At 40.5% G+C, this 17,729-nt stretch overlaps 1 protein-coding gene across 3 annotated transcripts in view; it reads left to right on the top strand.

The window, feature by feature from the left end:
* SCLT1 (sodium channel and clathrin linker 1) overlaps positions 1-16,883 on the top strand; it is an 88,179-nt gene extending 71,296 nt beyond the window's left edge. For all 3 annotated transcript variants that reach the window (XM_081136945.1, XM_081136944.1, XM_081136946.1), the window contains 3 exons: positions 10,024-10,102; positions 12,574-12,669; positions 16,380-16,883. In XM_081136945.1, coding sequence (XP_080993071.1) covers positions 10,024-10,102; positions 12,574-12,669; positions 16,380-16,442 — 238 coding nt within the window. In that variant the 3' untranslated portion in view covers positions 16,443-16,883. The remainder of the gene's footprint in view (positions 1-10,023; positions 10,103-12,573; positions 12,670-16,379) is intronic.
* The last annotated feature ends 846 nt before the right edge of the window (positions 16,884-17,729 follow it).

The following is a 17,729-nucleotide window of genomic DNA, read 5'->3' as shown; positions in this document are numbered from 1 at the left end:
GCCAGCCCTTTACAACTCCTGGTCTGCACTCCATTCACTCATCACGTATTTATTGGTGTCACAGCTCTTTAAGTGCCGAGGACACAGCAACGTGGAAACTGTCAAATAAATACAAGTTTAAAGTCAGATAATAAGTGCTATGCGGAAAATTTAAGCCAATGTGAAAACGAATGGATAGTTGGACTCTTGGGACTGGTAGGCAAGGAAGACCCTATGAGGGAATTAACCTTAATATGAGATCTAGTGATAAAAAAGGATCCTGTCATTTAAGCATCGGGAGAAAGAGCGTTTCAAGTAGAGAGAGCAGCTAATGTGAAGAGGCAGGAGGACACTTGGTATGTTTGAAGTAAAAGAAACAGTATGTAAAGGGAAGGCAGGAGTGGCATATTTGGGCAATCAGACTCTGAAATCCCAGGGACTGAACACCCAAAAAAGGTTTATTTCTTATATTACATGTGTAAGGCAGTTTGGCAGGAAGGCTCTGCTGGTAGAGGTTCCACCACCTTGAAGGTGTGGTTTTCCGAGATCACAGGACAGGGGAGGTTGGGCGGGGGAGGGAAGAACCCTGGCTCTTAACTAAGTCAGCTCTGAAGTGATGCAGTCGCTTCCTTTACCTTCATTGGCTAAACCAATCTAACTGCCTAGGAGCCTAGGAAATGCATAGGGAGCACATGGCGTGTTTGGTGAGCGTGCCAACTGCTGCAGACCGGGACTTGGCCTTGAGGGCTTTATTAGCCAGGTTGAAGAGTCTTAAGTCTGAATGAAGGCCAGTGGACAGTTTTGAAAGAAGTCACCTGGTCAGATTTTTTTTTTTAAGACCTCTCTGGCTTCTGAATAGAAAATAGAAGTAAAAGAGCTGGGAAAGGACTTAGAAGGCCGTTGCAAGAGCCTTAAGAGATGATGGTGGCTTAGACTAAGAAGGAAAAGAGAGTGGATTAGATGGGAGTCTCTTTTTTTTTTTTTAGAGGTACTAGAAGGTGTTGATGGATTCGACGTGGAGTATGAAGGAAAAGAGAGGAGTCACGGATGATTCTAAGGGTAGTGCGTACGTGCTGTTTCTTCCTAGGGATATCTTTCCCAACTCCCAGCCTGAAAACATGTTCTTCCTTCCAGACCCATCTCAAATATCCTTTTTTGTTTTCCTGTAAGGCATTCTTAATTTAAGGCATTCTTAATTCCCTTGACAGATTGAGTCTTTCCTTTTCCTACACTCCCATACCACTCTGCTCAGACTTCTTTATGGCACTTGCTGAATTGTAGTGTAACTGTCATTTATATCCATCTCTTCTACAAGACTATGAGAAACATCTTGCTGGGCATATAGGTGTTTAATAAAATTGTATTGAATAAGTGAATGAATGAATATACAATATGTAATATTTTCTTCTCATGTCCAAAACTCCAAATATATATATATGTGTGTGTGTATATATATAATATATATATATATATATATAATATATGCAATTACACAGCATCTGAGCCCAAGGAATTCTCTTTAATCTCTAAAATATTATTCTTGGCTATATATCTGTAACGTTTGGCTGCCATGCTGCTTTTTTTTTTAGTTTGGTTGTGTGTTTTTTAATTAACAGGATGAGAGGCAGCTGCAGGTACTGGCAGATTACAAAATGTATAATTACTAAAAGTAACTGAAGCATATTATAGTATAATTCAACAGAAAAAAAAACCCATCTGGCACATGCTATGTTAATTTGTCATAAGAGAGAGTTTCGAAGAAAGCACTTGCTGCAGCTGGCAGATCCATCATTTCCCTGAAAGGAATAGTACACCTTTGTTTGTAATTCTCTCATCTAATAAGAATAGAGCCCCATATGATATACTCTTCAGACATCACTAAAGGATTTCGTACACTGAGGAAATTTTCCCTTACACTGTGTCAGCCAAAATATCTATGGCTCATTCTTATCTTAAACTGTGCCTCAGTAATAACGGAATGATCTGAGAAATTACAGTAATTAATGATAAAGCCTAAGATATTGGCCCAGATTTCAAACTCTTATTCCATGCCTGAGGGAGCTATAACTTCTCTTACAAAAAGTATTTACAGTGTTTTCAAAGATTAATGCATTGTAAGGAAAACTTTGCTCTTAACCTTGTAACCATACCTCTTCAGTTATTATATGTGCCAGTGATGTTGAGAATCGAAGTGATTTAAAGTGAAAATTCTCTCAGCATGGGTTAGGATACCCATTTCTATGACAGAGAAGCAGAAATGGACTAATTGCTATGACAGAACATCTTCTAATGCTGGCCTTTTTGAAGTAATCTGTTTTTCCAAGTCTCTACCGAACGTTTCCATAGATGCCTCCAATTCAATATGTTCAAAACCGAGCCCATTCCTCCATGCCTGACCCACATTTGTACGTCATCCTGTCTTTCCCTTTCCATAAGTGGTACTGTCTGCCCAGCCTCTCAAGCAAGACTCCAGGAGTCATCCTGACCTCCTCCCCCTCATACCCCTGAATCAAGTACTAATTCTATCCTTTCCCCCACCCCCAAAATATCTCCTGGACCTGTCCGTTTCCCTCTAATCGTTCAGGTATCGACACTGCCTACCTTGGTTTCTGCTGTGACCCCCTAATTTACTACAAGCATAGATCCTTACTATTTTCCCTGCTGTAATCAGCAAAATCTTATGATGCTCAAATCTAATCTCGCCGCTTCTCTTCTTAAAATACTTTAGCACCTCCCTGCAGCACCGATGATAAAGTCTTCATTTCCTGTCAAGACCTAGGAGATGCTCTGCAACCTGTATTTCCTTGTGTCTCTACCTTCTTCCCCTCTCCCCGCTGCACCCGCCTTCTGGCAAGTCTACGGTGTGTTCACACCGCACATCCTCCAGCTTCTCCGTTGAAGACCCTGTCTTGTTCCCTGGCCTGCACATGTGGATCTCAGTGTAATGCGCTTCTTTTGCTCGCCCGGCTTTTGTCCACCTAACTTCTGTTACTCTTTCGTATATCAGCATAAAAGCCTGCTTCCTCTGAGAGACAGCTCTAATCCCCTCATCCACAGGCACTCCCGTAGCTCTGTGGGCTTTTGTAGCATCTACTACCCATGCTATAAACCTCGTAGCTTTCAGTATTCCTGGCATCCCTTAGTTTCACTATGGCAGTGACTGGATCTCCTTCCCGCCCCAACCCCATCTCAGTAGCACCAACAGAGTGCATAGAATACAGCAGGCACTCATTTCAGCATTTAATGAATTGAATGAACTTTACAGCTTCCCCAGTCTCATCCTAAGGCCCCCACTTAAGATGAGATGCGAGGAAATTCACCCACACCTGGTAAATTTTGAGTTCATTCTTTACATAGCTTCTTAGAATAAATCTTCCTACGAGTAGTGTTTATAAATAAAGCTCTAAACCACATTGGTTTCCTAGCAGTAGTCTCCCAAGTTTATTGTACTACTTGATGGCCACTGTGACCATGTAATCACTGAGTTACCTAGTTAGTTCTGGTGTGAGAGCAAGCAGGTAGTGAAAACTGAAAAAGCAAGTCATTGGATGTTAGAAATGTCATTATTGAGTGGGCTAGGTGACCAATTGTGTGGAATTAACTAAAACCTGCCCAGGCTAAACACCACTTTACCTGTCCCAGGCACTGTGCTAAGCCTGGTGAGTGTAGTTTCCTTTTGGAGCTTTGGTTCTAGTGGAAGAGAGACAAATAAGGAGGCAAACCAACAAGTAAGCAAGTTAATTTTGGATGTCCTCAGTGGTATAAAGAAAACAAGTGGGGCGATGTAAGGGACAGCAATTGGCACAGGGTGGGAGCTGAAGGAGCTGGACTGCCTTTTAAAAAGTCATCAGAGAAGTTGACACTTAAACGGAGGCCTGAATGAGAAAAGAAATCAATTATACAAAAAACCCAGGAAGATATACCAGGCAGATGGAAGCGGGGCGAGTATAAAGGTGCAGTGCTGGACGGGGGTAGACCCACGTAAGTACAGGCAGTGAGCGAGCAGAAAGAAGGCTGCTGGGCAGAGGAATGAGGCAGGGACCCTTTTGTGAGGCTGTTTTAGGTAAGACATTTCTATAAGACTATTTTAAGTTTAAAAAGTCCAGAGTGCAGCGATGAGAAGTCATTGGAGGATTTTAAACATCCTTACATCTTCAAAAGACCACTTTAGGCCAGTTTTCCACATTGTATGGAAAATAGACCAGAGAACAGGCAGACATGAAGTCAGGGAGACCAGAGGTTCAATTATAACAGTTTTCAGGCGATAGATGAGGGTGGCCCAGAACAGAGTGCCGTCGGTGGAGATGGAGGGAAGTGGGCAGCTATGCATTACACTGGGGAGCTAGGGCAGAACTCACTGTTAAATATAGGGGGTGAGGAAGAGTAGGGAGGAGGGGAGGCGGTTCTAAGATAATGCCCAAGCTTTTGAGTGGAGCATCTGGGTAGATGGCAGTGACATTCACTGGGAAGGAGGAAACGGGAAGGCATAGAGGGATGGTTTCCATTCTGGGCAGGTTCCACTTGAGGTACTCATAACGTTCCTTCAGGTCAGGGACTAGATGACGCCACCTAGCGGGGAGGTGCAGATGGGGGAAAGGAGAGGCCTGGGGCTATGGTCAGGAGTGCTCTAATGTGTCTAAAGCCAGTCTCTCTGCTCTGACCTTTATTTTTAACTGAGTGAGATTTGAAACCTTACATGAATTCCCTTTTACAGTAGTCAGGTCTTTTGAAGTCATACAAAAAGTTGAGATGATAATCTTTGCAATTACTGACCATTTTGCCACATATTTAGGATTAAATTTTTTTTCCAAATAATCTTTTTAACTTCTAGATCTTGGTGTTACATGATGCCACAGATAGGCTTTACTACTATCTCTTGTAATTGATTGGACTTAAGGCATGAGGTAATGTGACCCGGTTGAGGGAGCATTTTGATTAAAAGACTGGTGCGAACCCCTTTTTTTTTTTTTTAATTCAATCACTTTGTGACATTAGGAACATTAAATAACTTCTCTGGGTCTTAACACCTTTATTCACATGATGAGAATGATAGCTTCTTACTTTGGAACCTTGAAGTGACGATAAGGTACAGTGGTAAGGTTAAGGTGTAGTAGAAAACCCTCTTGGCCGATGCCCACTTAATCATCTAGCGACATGAACCAGTCAGCTAAGTATCTGTGCCAAGCATGCCTACCGGTGCCCAAGGCATTCTCCCACCCCTCCTCATCCACTCACGCTAGTGTTATCGCTGTCACTTACTGTACAAGGGTCACTGTGTTTGTTCCATAACCAGGTTATGCCAGTTCCTATTTTGGAAATATGCAGTTTAATTAAATAACCCAGTGGTATGTGAGTACAAAATGAGAAAGTTCTTGTTTCTCTTAAAATTCAGTTGTGTACTTTGGAGAATTTGCTGTTGAATTAGGTTTGGACAAGCAGCTCTGAAAGAACAGAGGGAATACAGTAAAAATCTAGAAAACTTTTGCATTCGGATTGCTCGTCAAGTGCTCCGGTACCACGTTCATGAAGCCAGAGTGGAAATAGTTATAGATAAAATGTTGTGGATGTAGTTTGTGAAAGAAAGACAACTCAAATGTGCGTGCTCACACTTTTTAAAAAACTGAATTTCTAGTCGAAAAGTCCAGACAAAATCCTTATCCTGCCTTAGGCCTCAGACTTCTTGAAAATCTGAGGAAATCTATGAACTCTCCTCCCAGAAAATGGAAACAAACACACAAGATCTTGCCTATAGTTTCAGGGTGTTTGTGAACACACCTGACACCTGAAGCCTATCTGTGGACCACAGATGCCACACCCTTGCCTTAGGTGCTCGCCCTTCACCTACCTGCATCTTGAATTGAAGAATTTGGTGACTTAATCAATCTCGATTATAATATCTTATTTTCTAAAGCATTTAATGTTTTCTTAATAGATACCGTATAAACTACTTTGCTTAAACCTGTGTGTTTTTTATTTTACTTAGAAGGTAGCAAATCAATTGTATTTTACAACTGTATTTCTAAATTATACTTGTAGGCATGACTGGGATATTTTATTACATACATATAAATTATGTAAGTGAACTAAAAATATTTAGGGCACTGAGGGAGGGCAAAAGGATGTTATAAGGCATTCCTCATTCTTATATACTTACATTAAACTTGGTAGAAGATAATTGTACCTTAAATCTATAACATATAATATGCCAGAAATTATAGAGAAATTGGGTATAGTTTCATTGAAATTCTGTAATTAATGCAAAGTACACTTTTAAGTTTCATGTCGTACAGAAACTGGAAATGTCATCTGTCGCTATACCTTCTGGCAGACTGCACTTCAGTCATCCCTGACAGGTAGGGATGTTTCTGTGCTTAAAGATTCCAGTGGAGAGATTATGTAGCTTTATTTGGCAAGTGTTTCCACTGTAATACCACTGTGAAACTTTCCTCTGGAAAGTCTTGTTTCATGTTTTCCCCAAATCACTAACGATATTGGGAGCTCCCAATGATGTTCTCTAATGAAGAGAAAATTTCTCACAGATAATAGTGTCGGATCATCCCCCCTGGGTCTTTCCTTTACCCCTGCAGTTACATATCCTGGCAGAGAAATAAGCAGCTGCAAAGTACTGACAGGCAGGCTCTAGGAAGGTCTCTGGGGACAGAGCTGGAGAAACCATTTTTCTCTTCTCCCTTTAACACCGCCCAGAATTTCATTCAGAAATGAGATGGAAGGAAATGCGTAACTGAAAAATGACCATTTTTTTTTAGCCACTTCAAATCCTTTGTAGAAAGAAGTGGAATATGAATAAATCTAAATAAATAAAAATAATCTTTATCTAAAATATGGTTTGTGGTAGATTCCTCCGTAAATGTTTGCTGAACAAATAAGGAATAAAATTTTCTAACTGCTAGGTTTTCTACAGAAAGTGAGCTATGAGCCAGCAAATATTTATTGAATTTCTATGTGTAAAGCAATTGTGGTAGATACTGTGGAAACTAAAAGCAATCCCCATTTTATTTATTGATTTTATTTTTAGAGAGAGGGAGGGAGAGGGGAGAGAGAGGAATTGATTTGTTGTTCCACTTACTGATGCATTCATGGGTTGGTTCTTATATGTGCCCTGACCAGGGACGGAACCTGCAACCTTGACACTCCAACCAGCTGACCTATCTGGCCAGGGCAAAGCAATCCCCGTTTTAAAAGTTTCCATTATTCTTGGGGGAGTGTGTGTGTGTGTGTGTACGTGTACATCCATATACGTGCACACATGTATATAAACCACTAATCAGCATTATAATACAATTGCTAAATGTCTGGTACATAAGATAGGCATAAAGCTTTTATGTGAGTAGAGAACCATCTGGATTAAAATGAATTGGGAAGGAGGCATGGAAAGAAGTGAGGCAAGGTGGCTGTGGCAATCAATCTGAAATTAGGAACTTGAGTTGTGATGGTAACCTGAGCAGAAGGGAGTACCAAATGCGAGAGATGTTGCAAAGGAAGGATCTGTTTAGGGGCAGTCTAGATGCTGCATTGCACAGCAAGCGAGACCTAGAGTTGACGGCCTTTAACCTAAGCCACGAGGGGAGCGATGTCAGCAGGATGACATCTGAGTGGCAGGGTGAGAAGTAGGTGTGGGGGGGCAGTGCAGTAAGTTTGATGTTGGGGGTCACATTTGAATGTAGGACTAAACCTTTAGGAAACACATCAAAAATAAAGATACAACTTGTTCAGTTTTCAGTAAATGTGTTAATATCTATATTCTAGAATGCCTGATACCCACACACATGAATACCGCTTCCCTTACTCATTTAGCAGTTGCCTGCCGTCCAGGGGAGCTGCTCAGAGCACACACTGTGGAAGCAAAGAGCCCAGTTTTTCAGTCCTGACTCTACAGCTAACTAGCTGCACGACTCTAGACAAACAACTCCACTTTACGTTTACATCTCTGTCTTTAAGTTCTCTCCTATGTAAGAAGGGAGTCTCATAGGGTTATTGTGAAAACTGAGTAAGTTTATTGAGATAAAGCTACCAGGACAGTGTCTGGCACTTCAGAAGCACATGAAAGTGTTCGCCGTTATTATCACCATGGTCGTCGTCATCACTATTACATGCCAAGCTCTGCTGAGAACCAGATGATGAGGGAGACCAAGAGGTGATAATAAAGTCGCTCACCGTCCAGTGGGGTGACAGAGCTCGGTGCACAAGAGAATAGGTATTTACATAGATTAAAACGTAATTTAGACTTAATAATTTGTATCTTTGTGATTTTAAATTTTGTGGGAAATTATTACTAATAGTTTTTATTAGAAAGTATTACTATCATTCAGGTAGATTGTCACGAGTATACAAGTGAATAATAGTTGAAACATCCAATTACGCAGTAGGTGCTTTCTGAAAAGGCTTCCTGAACGCTGGCTGTTGGCTGACTTTATCATTGTGATCACTGGTTCATCTTAATCTCAGTAGTACGTAAAGTTATTTCTCATCAGCACTAATGTGCATAACGTTTACCTTTAATTATGTTTGACCTAGAAGTCTTGCCATTTCAGTCATTTTGCTCTTTTTGTTTTATGTTGGGAATTCTAAGCTACATGGATCAGGATGAGCTGTGCCCCTCTTAGCCTGTAAGTTCTGTTACGGCAGCAACTCTGTTTACCGCCATATACCTTGCACTTGGCCCAGACTGTTCAGTAACTGTGGAATTGATTTGTGGACATTATTATTTGTTCTCTCCTATGTATTTGTAACAGATTGCTTCCTGATTTTAACAACTATTTGCTTATGTGTAGGGTACTTGAGAGAACCAAGTTTTTAAGCTGTTTGTGTAACTCCTTTGGGGAAAAAAATCAAAGCTAAAGTTATTTTGCAAGTGTTAATCTGTTGATGTTTTTAAGAAGAAGTAAGGTCAAAGAATAAAAAATGAACCCTGAATTACTGTTAATACTCAGACATTGAGCAGATCTTTTTAAGTTGTTTTGTTTTGTTTTTTTAATATATCTTTATTGATTTCAGAGACAGGAAGGGAGAGGGAGAGAGAGAGAGATAGCATCAATGATGAGAGAGTCACTGATCGGCTGCCTCCTGCACGCCCCCCCCCCCACTGGGGATCGAGCCCGCAACCTGGGTATGTGCCCTGACTGGGAATCGAACCGCGATTGCCTGGATCCTAGGTCAATGCTCAACTGCTGAGCCACGCCTGGCCGAGCTTTAAGTTATTTTTAAGACTACATTATATCTACTTCTGACCTGGAGCTCTAGAAATTATCTTTGGCCAAAACAATATAATGTGTATCTGTCGAACAGAGAGAAAAAAAGTCTGTGCATAAGACAATTCTAGCTAATAAAGCATAAAAGATATGAATGTATAAAATATAGCACACATATAACCAAAACAAACACCAGCCCCGAATGTGCCATACTGAAATGATGGTGGAGTGATTAACGTTACCGCAATTTTCCCAGAGTGGAGCTCCTCTAAGGAGCACTGTATATGAATCTAAAAATGAGTATTGTAGCCAAGAACCACAGTAGCTTATGAGATTTTATACTAACAAATATTGTATCTGTTTAATATGAATATGCTTTCATTTAATGTCAAATAATACTTAAGATAATATTAAAGACACTTTGGTACTTCTAATATATATATATATATATATATGGGTCCTGAGGCAAAGTATAACATAAAATGTACTGTTTTAACCATTTTAAAATTGTGATAAATATACATAATATGAAATTTATCAGTTTATTTTTAAGTGTACAATTCAATAGTATTAAGTGTATTCACATTGTTGTACAACCAATCTCCAGAATAGATGTGCATTTTATAAAGAAATAAATGTGTCCTTAGCTACGGTCTATTATTAAAAAATTTTATTTTGCACACAGAAACATGAACATGTATCTCACTAATAAGGATTCTATTTTGTTCGTTTTTTCAACAACCTCCCCGCCCCCCCACCCCCCCCACCCCCGGCCTTCTCTCCCTCTCTCCTTCTCTCCCTCCCTACCTCCTTCCCTCCTTCCCTTCATTAATAGGAGTGAGCTGAGTCGACAGAAACTTCATACCCAAGAGCTGCTTTCTCAGCTGGAAATAGCAAATGAAAAGGTAGTTGAGGTAAGATAATGACTCCCCCGGGAGGTCCTTCTGCTGCAGCTTGATATACACGTTAGAGAATTTTACTTGAGCCAAGTCCAAATTAATTCTCTACTTGGAAGTGACCATACAGATGTGCGTATTTCTTGTAGAAATCATCCATAACCCAAAACGTCCACACGTAATATACTGTGAATAAAAGCTTTGAGAGTCAGGGATTCATCATATGTAAATGACAGAAGGCAGAGCTGGTGCAGCTTCTCAGAGACTCTGTTAGGATCCTCTTATGTCTGTGCGTGTCTGAGATTATTTTTTAACCTGTTTCTTTTATTTAGTTTTCATCTATCACAAGAGACAGGTAGAAAATACTTCGGCCTCCTGGAATATATTAAAATACTCCTTTAGATTACTTCAGAGCTAAATATAGCAAGAATTTGGGGGTTTCCTCAAAGTTTTTTTTAAACAGAAAGCACTTTCTAGGTTATGATTAGGGCATTCTGGAACACTAGTTCTTTTGATGTTCCAGCTTCGAATGCATTTGTTGGAATTTCTGTTTGGGGCCGTATCGGCCACATTCTCTTTGTGGCCTTCTATAGCTGCCACAGTGAAATCATTACTTTTTTTTTTTTTTAAGCATTACTCTTAAGCTTTGTACCGTTATAAATTGATATGAACCATTTAGAAAACAATTAAACACTAGCCATTAAAGTACTCTTTGGTGTAGCACCCACTTCCAGGAATCTGCTCTAAGGAAATCATTTAAAATGCAAAAAACTTAAAGGGAGATACTCAACACAGTAATGTTAATAATATTGAAAGACCAGGAGCAACCACAGTGAGCAACTGAAAAAGAACAATGGCCTGCATATTACAGCTTCTGTATTCTGGACTGTGCCTTAACCATTACTGTAGCAGTGCAGAAAATGCACATTGTGTGCAGTCTGATAGTGACTATGAAAATGATTATTATAGATGATGGCATTTTCCCTGAGTTCTCTCTGGTGTTAAGATGTGAATTTAAAGTCTCTTAAATTTAAGACTGCGTATTTAAACAACTTTGTAAATTGGAACAGAGAATATAGTTCTCGTCATAAAATTTAATTTTGCTTTTGGGCACACTAAGAAATATACTAAGCTCATTTTAGCAGGATACTGTTATTTTAATACTTCATGTGACTAGGTGTGACAGTCCCTGTAATCACTTGTGTGTTAGGACAAGAGAACTCCATCATTCTTCATAGAAAGTGTGCTTTTCTTGCTATTCCTGATGAGGCTGGTTACTCTCAATTCCTGCCAGTGCCAGAACTGAAGAACAATTCCAGCTGTACAAAAACTCTTTGTTCAGGAGGGGAAGTGTGGGGAGGGCTAATGCTTTTTTTAATTGACAGCTTCCTTGAACTTGTGTGCGTGACAGCATGTTGTGACAGGCTTATGTTCGTGATGCTGTCTGGTTTCCCGAGGCTGCTGTAACAGTTTTGCCAGCGGGTGGCTTAAACAGCAGAAATGCAGTGTCTCAGGTCTGGAGGTTGGGGGTCCTGAAGCAGGAAGTCGGAGGTTGGCTCCTCCTAAGGGCTCAGCGGAGGACCAAGGTTCGCTCCATGCCCACCTCCCAGCTTCTGGTAGAATCAGGGGTTTCTGGGCTTGTAGATGGTGTTCTACCTGCGTCTTCCTATGATCTTTCCTTTGTACCTGTCTATGTCCAAATTCCCCCTTTTTATGAAGACACCAGTCATATTTGATTAGGGCTGAACCTAATAATACCATTCTAACTTAATCATTAGCAAAAACCATGTTTCCAAATAAGGTCACATTCATAGGTCCTGGAGTTAGGACTTCAATTTATTTTGGGGGGGAGCATAATTCAACCCATAGCAATGTCTTAATAACTCTGTTGACCCTGATACCCTGTGGGGCGTACAGCTGTTTGGAGAACATGTAGAAACAGATTCTTCACCTTTTAAAGGACACTTTTAGCATGTAAATCATTAAAGGCATGTCTGACTCTGTTAAAACCAGGATTCCTTCTGTTTCTTAAACTTTGATAATGATGATGTCCCAGTTTCCCTAGAAGCTGGTTCTACACAGTGGCTTTGAGGGCCCCAGCAGGCAGCACCAACTCCCCCGGGAACATGGTAGACGCAGGATTGTCAGTTTGGGAGAAGGTCCAGGCAGGAGGCCCAGCAGTCTGTGTTTTGACACTCCCCACATTCGATGCAGTGAGCCAGCATCTCGAGGTGAACAGGTCAGAGATTGAAAACCCTGTTCTTAAATTCTGATTCTCTTTGCTTTGCACTTAATCCACATTTTTGTTGGCATGTTTTTAACAGTTTAGTGAGGATGTGCAACCAGCTTTGAAGTTCATAACTTGACAAAATGGAAGTTTGGGGACACATTATCTTTGCATGTCCCAGTTTTCCTTTGATTATGCCACAGAGTTCCTCCATGCCCTGTGTGGATTTCTAACTTATTTGCTTTATGTTTCCCCTTAATAGAGTGAAAAGCTAATTCTTGAGCATCAAGAAAAAGCCAACAGGCTTCAGAAGCGGCTCAGTCAGGCGGAGCAGAGAGCGGCGGCGGCTTCTCAGCAGGTAGGGAGCCTCCTCCGTCATCCCTGGAAGGTAATATCTGCGTGGGTCACAGCTAAGAAAGGCCCTCAGAGGTTTCCAGAGAGCTAGTACATTTATTTTTACTTAAACTATTTAAAATTAGTCTATTATTTGAGGTTGAAAAAGTAAACTTTAAAAACAGAAATAAACATCAGTCTCCTGCATCTAGAAATGCACCGTCCACTCTCAGCTGCTGGCCAACAGCAGCTGCTTAAATGAATTAAAATTAAAATAAAAATTAATTAAAATTAAATAAAACTAAAAATCGAACTCTTCAGTAACACTAGCAGATTCCAGGTGCTCAATGGCCATACGTCCTATCAGACAGCATGGATGTGAAATGCTGTCACCACAGAGAGTCCCAAGGGAAGCCCTACTCCAGGGTTACGTAACGTGTAGAACTGGGCAGGTGTTTACTGACAGAGTTGAAAGTAGGTAACATTGCTTTGAACATACTATTTCAATTGCACTAACTTTGTTTTTATTGTAGTTTGTAAATGGAAAAAATTAATTTGTGTATAGGTCAGCTTCATTTAATGCACATTTGTATATGACTGTATAAGTCTAAAAAGTGGTATAAAGTTGTCCAGAACATCAACAAAATATTGATACTGAGGTAATTACCCATAATTCACACACATCATAATGAAATGGGCCATTTGTTCTAAAGTAGGAGCAACAGTCCCTCCTTTGGGGAACAAAATGAGACCAGTTTAGTGAATATAAAGATAGGCTGGAAACAGTTTAGATAGATGGATGGATGATGATAGATAGATAGATAGATAGATAGATAGATAGATAGATAGATAGATAGATAGATGATAGATGATGATAGATAGATAGATAGATAGATAGATAGATAGATAGATAGATAGATGATAGATAGATGATAGATAGATAGATAGGTATAGATAGGCAGGCAGGCAGACAAAAACAAAACAAGTTAGTACATTATTAATTATATTTGGCTATAAATGTACTATTTTCATTAAAATTAACATTACTCTTAGATATTACAGCATTTTATACAAAGTAAAGCAACTCTGAATACTGAATTCAGTTTATATTTATGATATTTACAGATTTTTTTTTTAATCTACTTCTGGTATGAACCTGAGATAACACTTAAAGTCCAGTCATAATTTGCCCTTCTGTCCCCTCCCTCTTGAAAGTAATTATAACTTTATCAAATACATTTAATTTCTTGTGGAGTAATGAACTAATGGATTACTTAATTACTCAAGAATTCCTCCATTCATGTGGATTGTAAGGTATTAGGAGCCCAGGGTGTGCTGGGCAGTGTCCTGAGCGTGTGTTTGGTGTCAGCAAATAGCCCGCTGCCCCTAATTAGTTGTGTGACTTTGGGCAACTTCCACATCTCTAGGCCTCGGTCTCTTCATATTCAACATAGGTAATAACACCTCCCTTACAGTTACTGAAAAAGGAAGGGAATTCACACATGAAGCACTTAGTCATTAAATGGTAAGTAGATAGATACCTAAGAAATTAAATTTCTTACGTCACAACCCTTAAAGCTCCGAGTTTACGTTTTTTAAAGAATGTGATAAAGCAGTGCCTACTTAAAACCGCCTACCTGGACCCCATAGTAAAAAGTGTACAGTTACGGAGCCTTAGCTACAGAATGCAGTTGGCACCTGGTGTAGTCTCCCTCCCGAGAGCGCTAAACCTAAACAGTCTCCTGTTAAACTCTGATGACAAAGTTTCCACCGTTCTCTTTGTGAGCTTTTTTTTAGTATTTTTTCAGCAACCACTTCACAAATTTTTCCTAAGCCTTTCTCCTCCCACTTTGTTCTCTTTTGAACATGGGGAGTAACCACTCAACCTTCTCCGCATACACACAATGAGGAATTATCCCCTGCAGTTAATATTTCTTCCACTTTAAATGAGTCCAAGTTATAAACGTTCTTTATGAGACATATATTCAGTTTTTAAAACCTTTATCTTTGCCTTCTCTTAATTCTTTGTAATTCATTTTTTCATTTTCCCCTAAAAACTGGAAACTGCTAATAGAAATAATGCCCAACTAAGGGCCTGATACTTAATGCAGTGATGGAGTTAAGAGATCACCGCTGTCTGTAGCTTGTTGTACTTACCAGTGCAGCCCAGCATCGTGCCGGAGGTTCAGCACAAGCCACACATGGCCCTGACTCAGTCGGACTCTGAGTGTGCTTCTCCAATTTCCTGTCTCCACCTCCTACCAGGCCCTTTTAGTATGGTGACATGCTCTAAGTCACCACTATCCATGACCGTGTGCCATGTCTTAGAAATCAGGGTGGTGCAGCCCTTCTCTGCAAGAACACAAAACCTGCAAAGTAGGAAAGAAATCAATAAATGTGACTGTAAAATTTCAGATTTCTGCGTTAAAAAAAGTCATGAATTCAATGACAAACTGAGCAAAGTATTTGCATCACGTATGACAAAGAGGCTAATGTCATAAACACATATAAAGAGTGGCTACATCAAAACAAAAATGCTGCAGTACATTAGACAGATGAATAAAGGATATTGACAAAAAAGGAAAGACTTTTACACATTTTTTAAAGATGCTCATCCTCAGCCATAAGACAAATGCAAATTTAAACTACACTCACCCGTCATTTTTCACCTGTCAGGCCATGGGGTTTGAAGGTACCTGTGCCTGCAGTCTCACACATCATTGTGTAAATGGCTATCGCTCTAAATGTCTACTGGTGCAGTCTCTTTGGAGCCCTGCTAGGCAGCGTCTCTCAGAGGTTGTAAACACATAACCTATGACCCAGCAGTTCTAAGAATTTATTCTGCAGGTGTTGTCCTTGTCCCTGGGAAAATCTGTACATGGAAACATGAAAAATACTAATTGCAGCAGCATTGCCTGTCATTTTAAAAGATTAAAAATTACCTAAACACCCATCAACAGGAAACCAGCTGAATTACAGAATATCCATGCAGGGGAGAGTTTGCAGCTGTTGAGAGGAATAAAGTAGATCTAATGTGGAATCATTTCTAAGGTAGATCATTTAGCAGGAAAAATACAAGATGAAAAGTCTGTATAGTACTTGATCATTTCCTAATTAAAAAGGGGTGAGGAAACATGCGTATATCCTCACTTAGAATACTTCAGGAACTGTGCTGAGGGACTGGAAGCAGTGGTTGTATCTGGAAAGAGGGCTATGGAAATGGGACAGTGATGGGAAGGCTTCCTTTATGCTACATGCTGTTCGTTTTACTTTTTTGTACTGTTAGGTTTTTTTACTATGTGTATATTCCATATTAATCAATACCAATTAATATTTAAAGATTATTTTTCCTATTAGACTTTTTTTACTATGCTCTATAATCTTTTTATTACCAGCCCTGCGATGTGCTGGCTTACACTTAGTTTGTGTGTTAGCCACTTTTCTGATTAACGTTTCTCTAGATGCTCTTCCTCCATCGGCAAAGTCTTTCTTGGAATTCTCAGGATGTCGCTGAGCTGTGGAATGTCATATTTGACATGCGTATCTCTAGTGTGAGGCAGACACCTAAGTGTCTCAAGAGTAAACTAGAAATGAACGCAAAAGGTGACTTCTTCTGAGACCCTGTCCACTAAGCTTATTTTCAGCGGTTGTAAGTTGTGTGCGTTATACTGTGTATTCGTCTAAGATTTTCCACAGGGAAAGCGACTGCTCACTGATTGTTTATTTCCATTGCAGCTCAGTGTGGTTACAGTGCAGAGAAGAAAAGCAGCCTCCATGATGAATCTGGAAAATATTTAAAAATATCCGTAGTTCACTCACACACTTTAGAGTTGGGGAAGCTGTTGGACTAGCGGTGTGCTGAAATGGTAAAACCTGCAGAGAGTGGTTAAGGCTTGAGCCATTTTGTATAAGCGTTTTCCATTGTTTTTGAGGGTTAACAGAAACAGAAAGGGACAGCTTCCTGTGAGTAAAGAAAACATAACCCTGCACTGAGCTCCAGTGGAGAATAAAGCGGCTGAGAAGAACTCTGCATTCACCAGTGTGTCTTTCCTGTGGAAGAGAAAAATGGTTTATAAACTATGCTAATCATGAGGAAGAGATTTTAAGAAAATGCTAGAATTTTAATATTTCCAAGATTTGAGAGTTTTACATCTAATTGTTACTTCTAATTCTTTTTTAAGGTTCCCGAGTATCCGTTTTATTATGAAGTCTTAAATGTAATAAATTATGTGTTCTCAAGTGATGCTGTCATTTATTTTAATGTTATTGTAGTGATTCTTTTTTTCACTGACATGATTTCCAGGATTTATCAAATACTGACACTTAAGAATTTGGGAGGTTTGGGAGGTTCTGAGCAGTGCTGGTCCGATGAACTTGGTTCTGAAACTGCGCAGCCCCGCCGATCTCATGGGTCCCTGTGGGCAGCTGTTCGCCCCTGGTCGGGACTTGGTGCACCTGCTTTCTGGTGATCAGAGCGGATAGGTTCGCATCTGGATACAAGCGGGGAGACCTGCTTGGTTCAGAGGAAAGGAAGCGAATTGAGTTTGAGGTGACATGAAAACATTCGTGTGTAAACAGCCAGCCAGCAGTGGGTGGGAAGTTTCGGGCTGATGCCGACACACTGGGATATTGTGGGGTCTTTGGTGTGGAGCTGAGAGTTGCTGCCTTGGAGGGTAGGAGCTTCCCCTGGGGCCACGTGTGCTGGGCTAGCTCCCTCTGCCTCCCAGCCTCCACTTCTGCTCTCACCCTGACCCTGGCCTTTTACTTCGGTCACCACTGAGTCCTCTCCCAACACGGGCTCTGCTCACACTCTGACCCCTCACACACACACACCCCCCACCCCCCACCCCCCCACCCCCGCACATTCTTCAGGTGACTGCTGAGACATCACTGCCTCAGGCTAGGTTAGGGCCCCTGTTGTATTGCTCTTAAGAGTGTGCTATGATTTTTCTTCGCAGCACTTGTCAAAATTTGTCATTAACTCTGAGTTTTTTTCTTTAATGTCATCTCCACTCCAACAGACTGCAAGCTCTCTGAGAGCAGGACTCATGTCTCTGTAAGCTTAGCACTCAGCAGAGTTCTTGG

This window comes from Miniopterus schreibersii (assembly GCF_964146895.1).
Source record: "Miniopterus schreibersii genome assembly, chromosome: 4".
In the NCBI taxonomy this organism is placed as follows: domain Eukaryota; kingdom Metazoa; phylum Chordata; class Mammalia; order Chiroptera; family Miniopteridae; genus Miniopterus; species Miniopterus schreibersii.
This window is presented reverse-complemented; position numbering and strand designations above follow the sequence as displayed.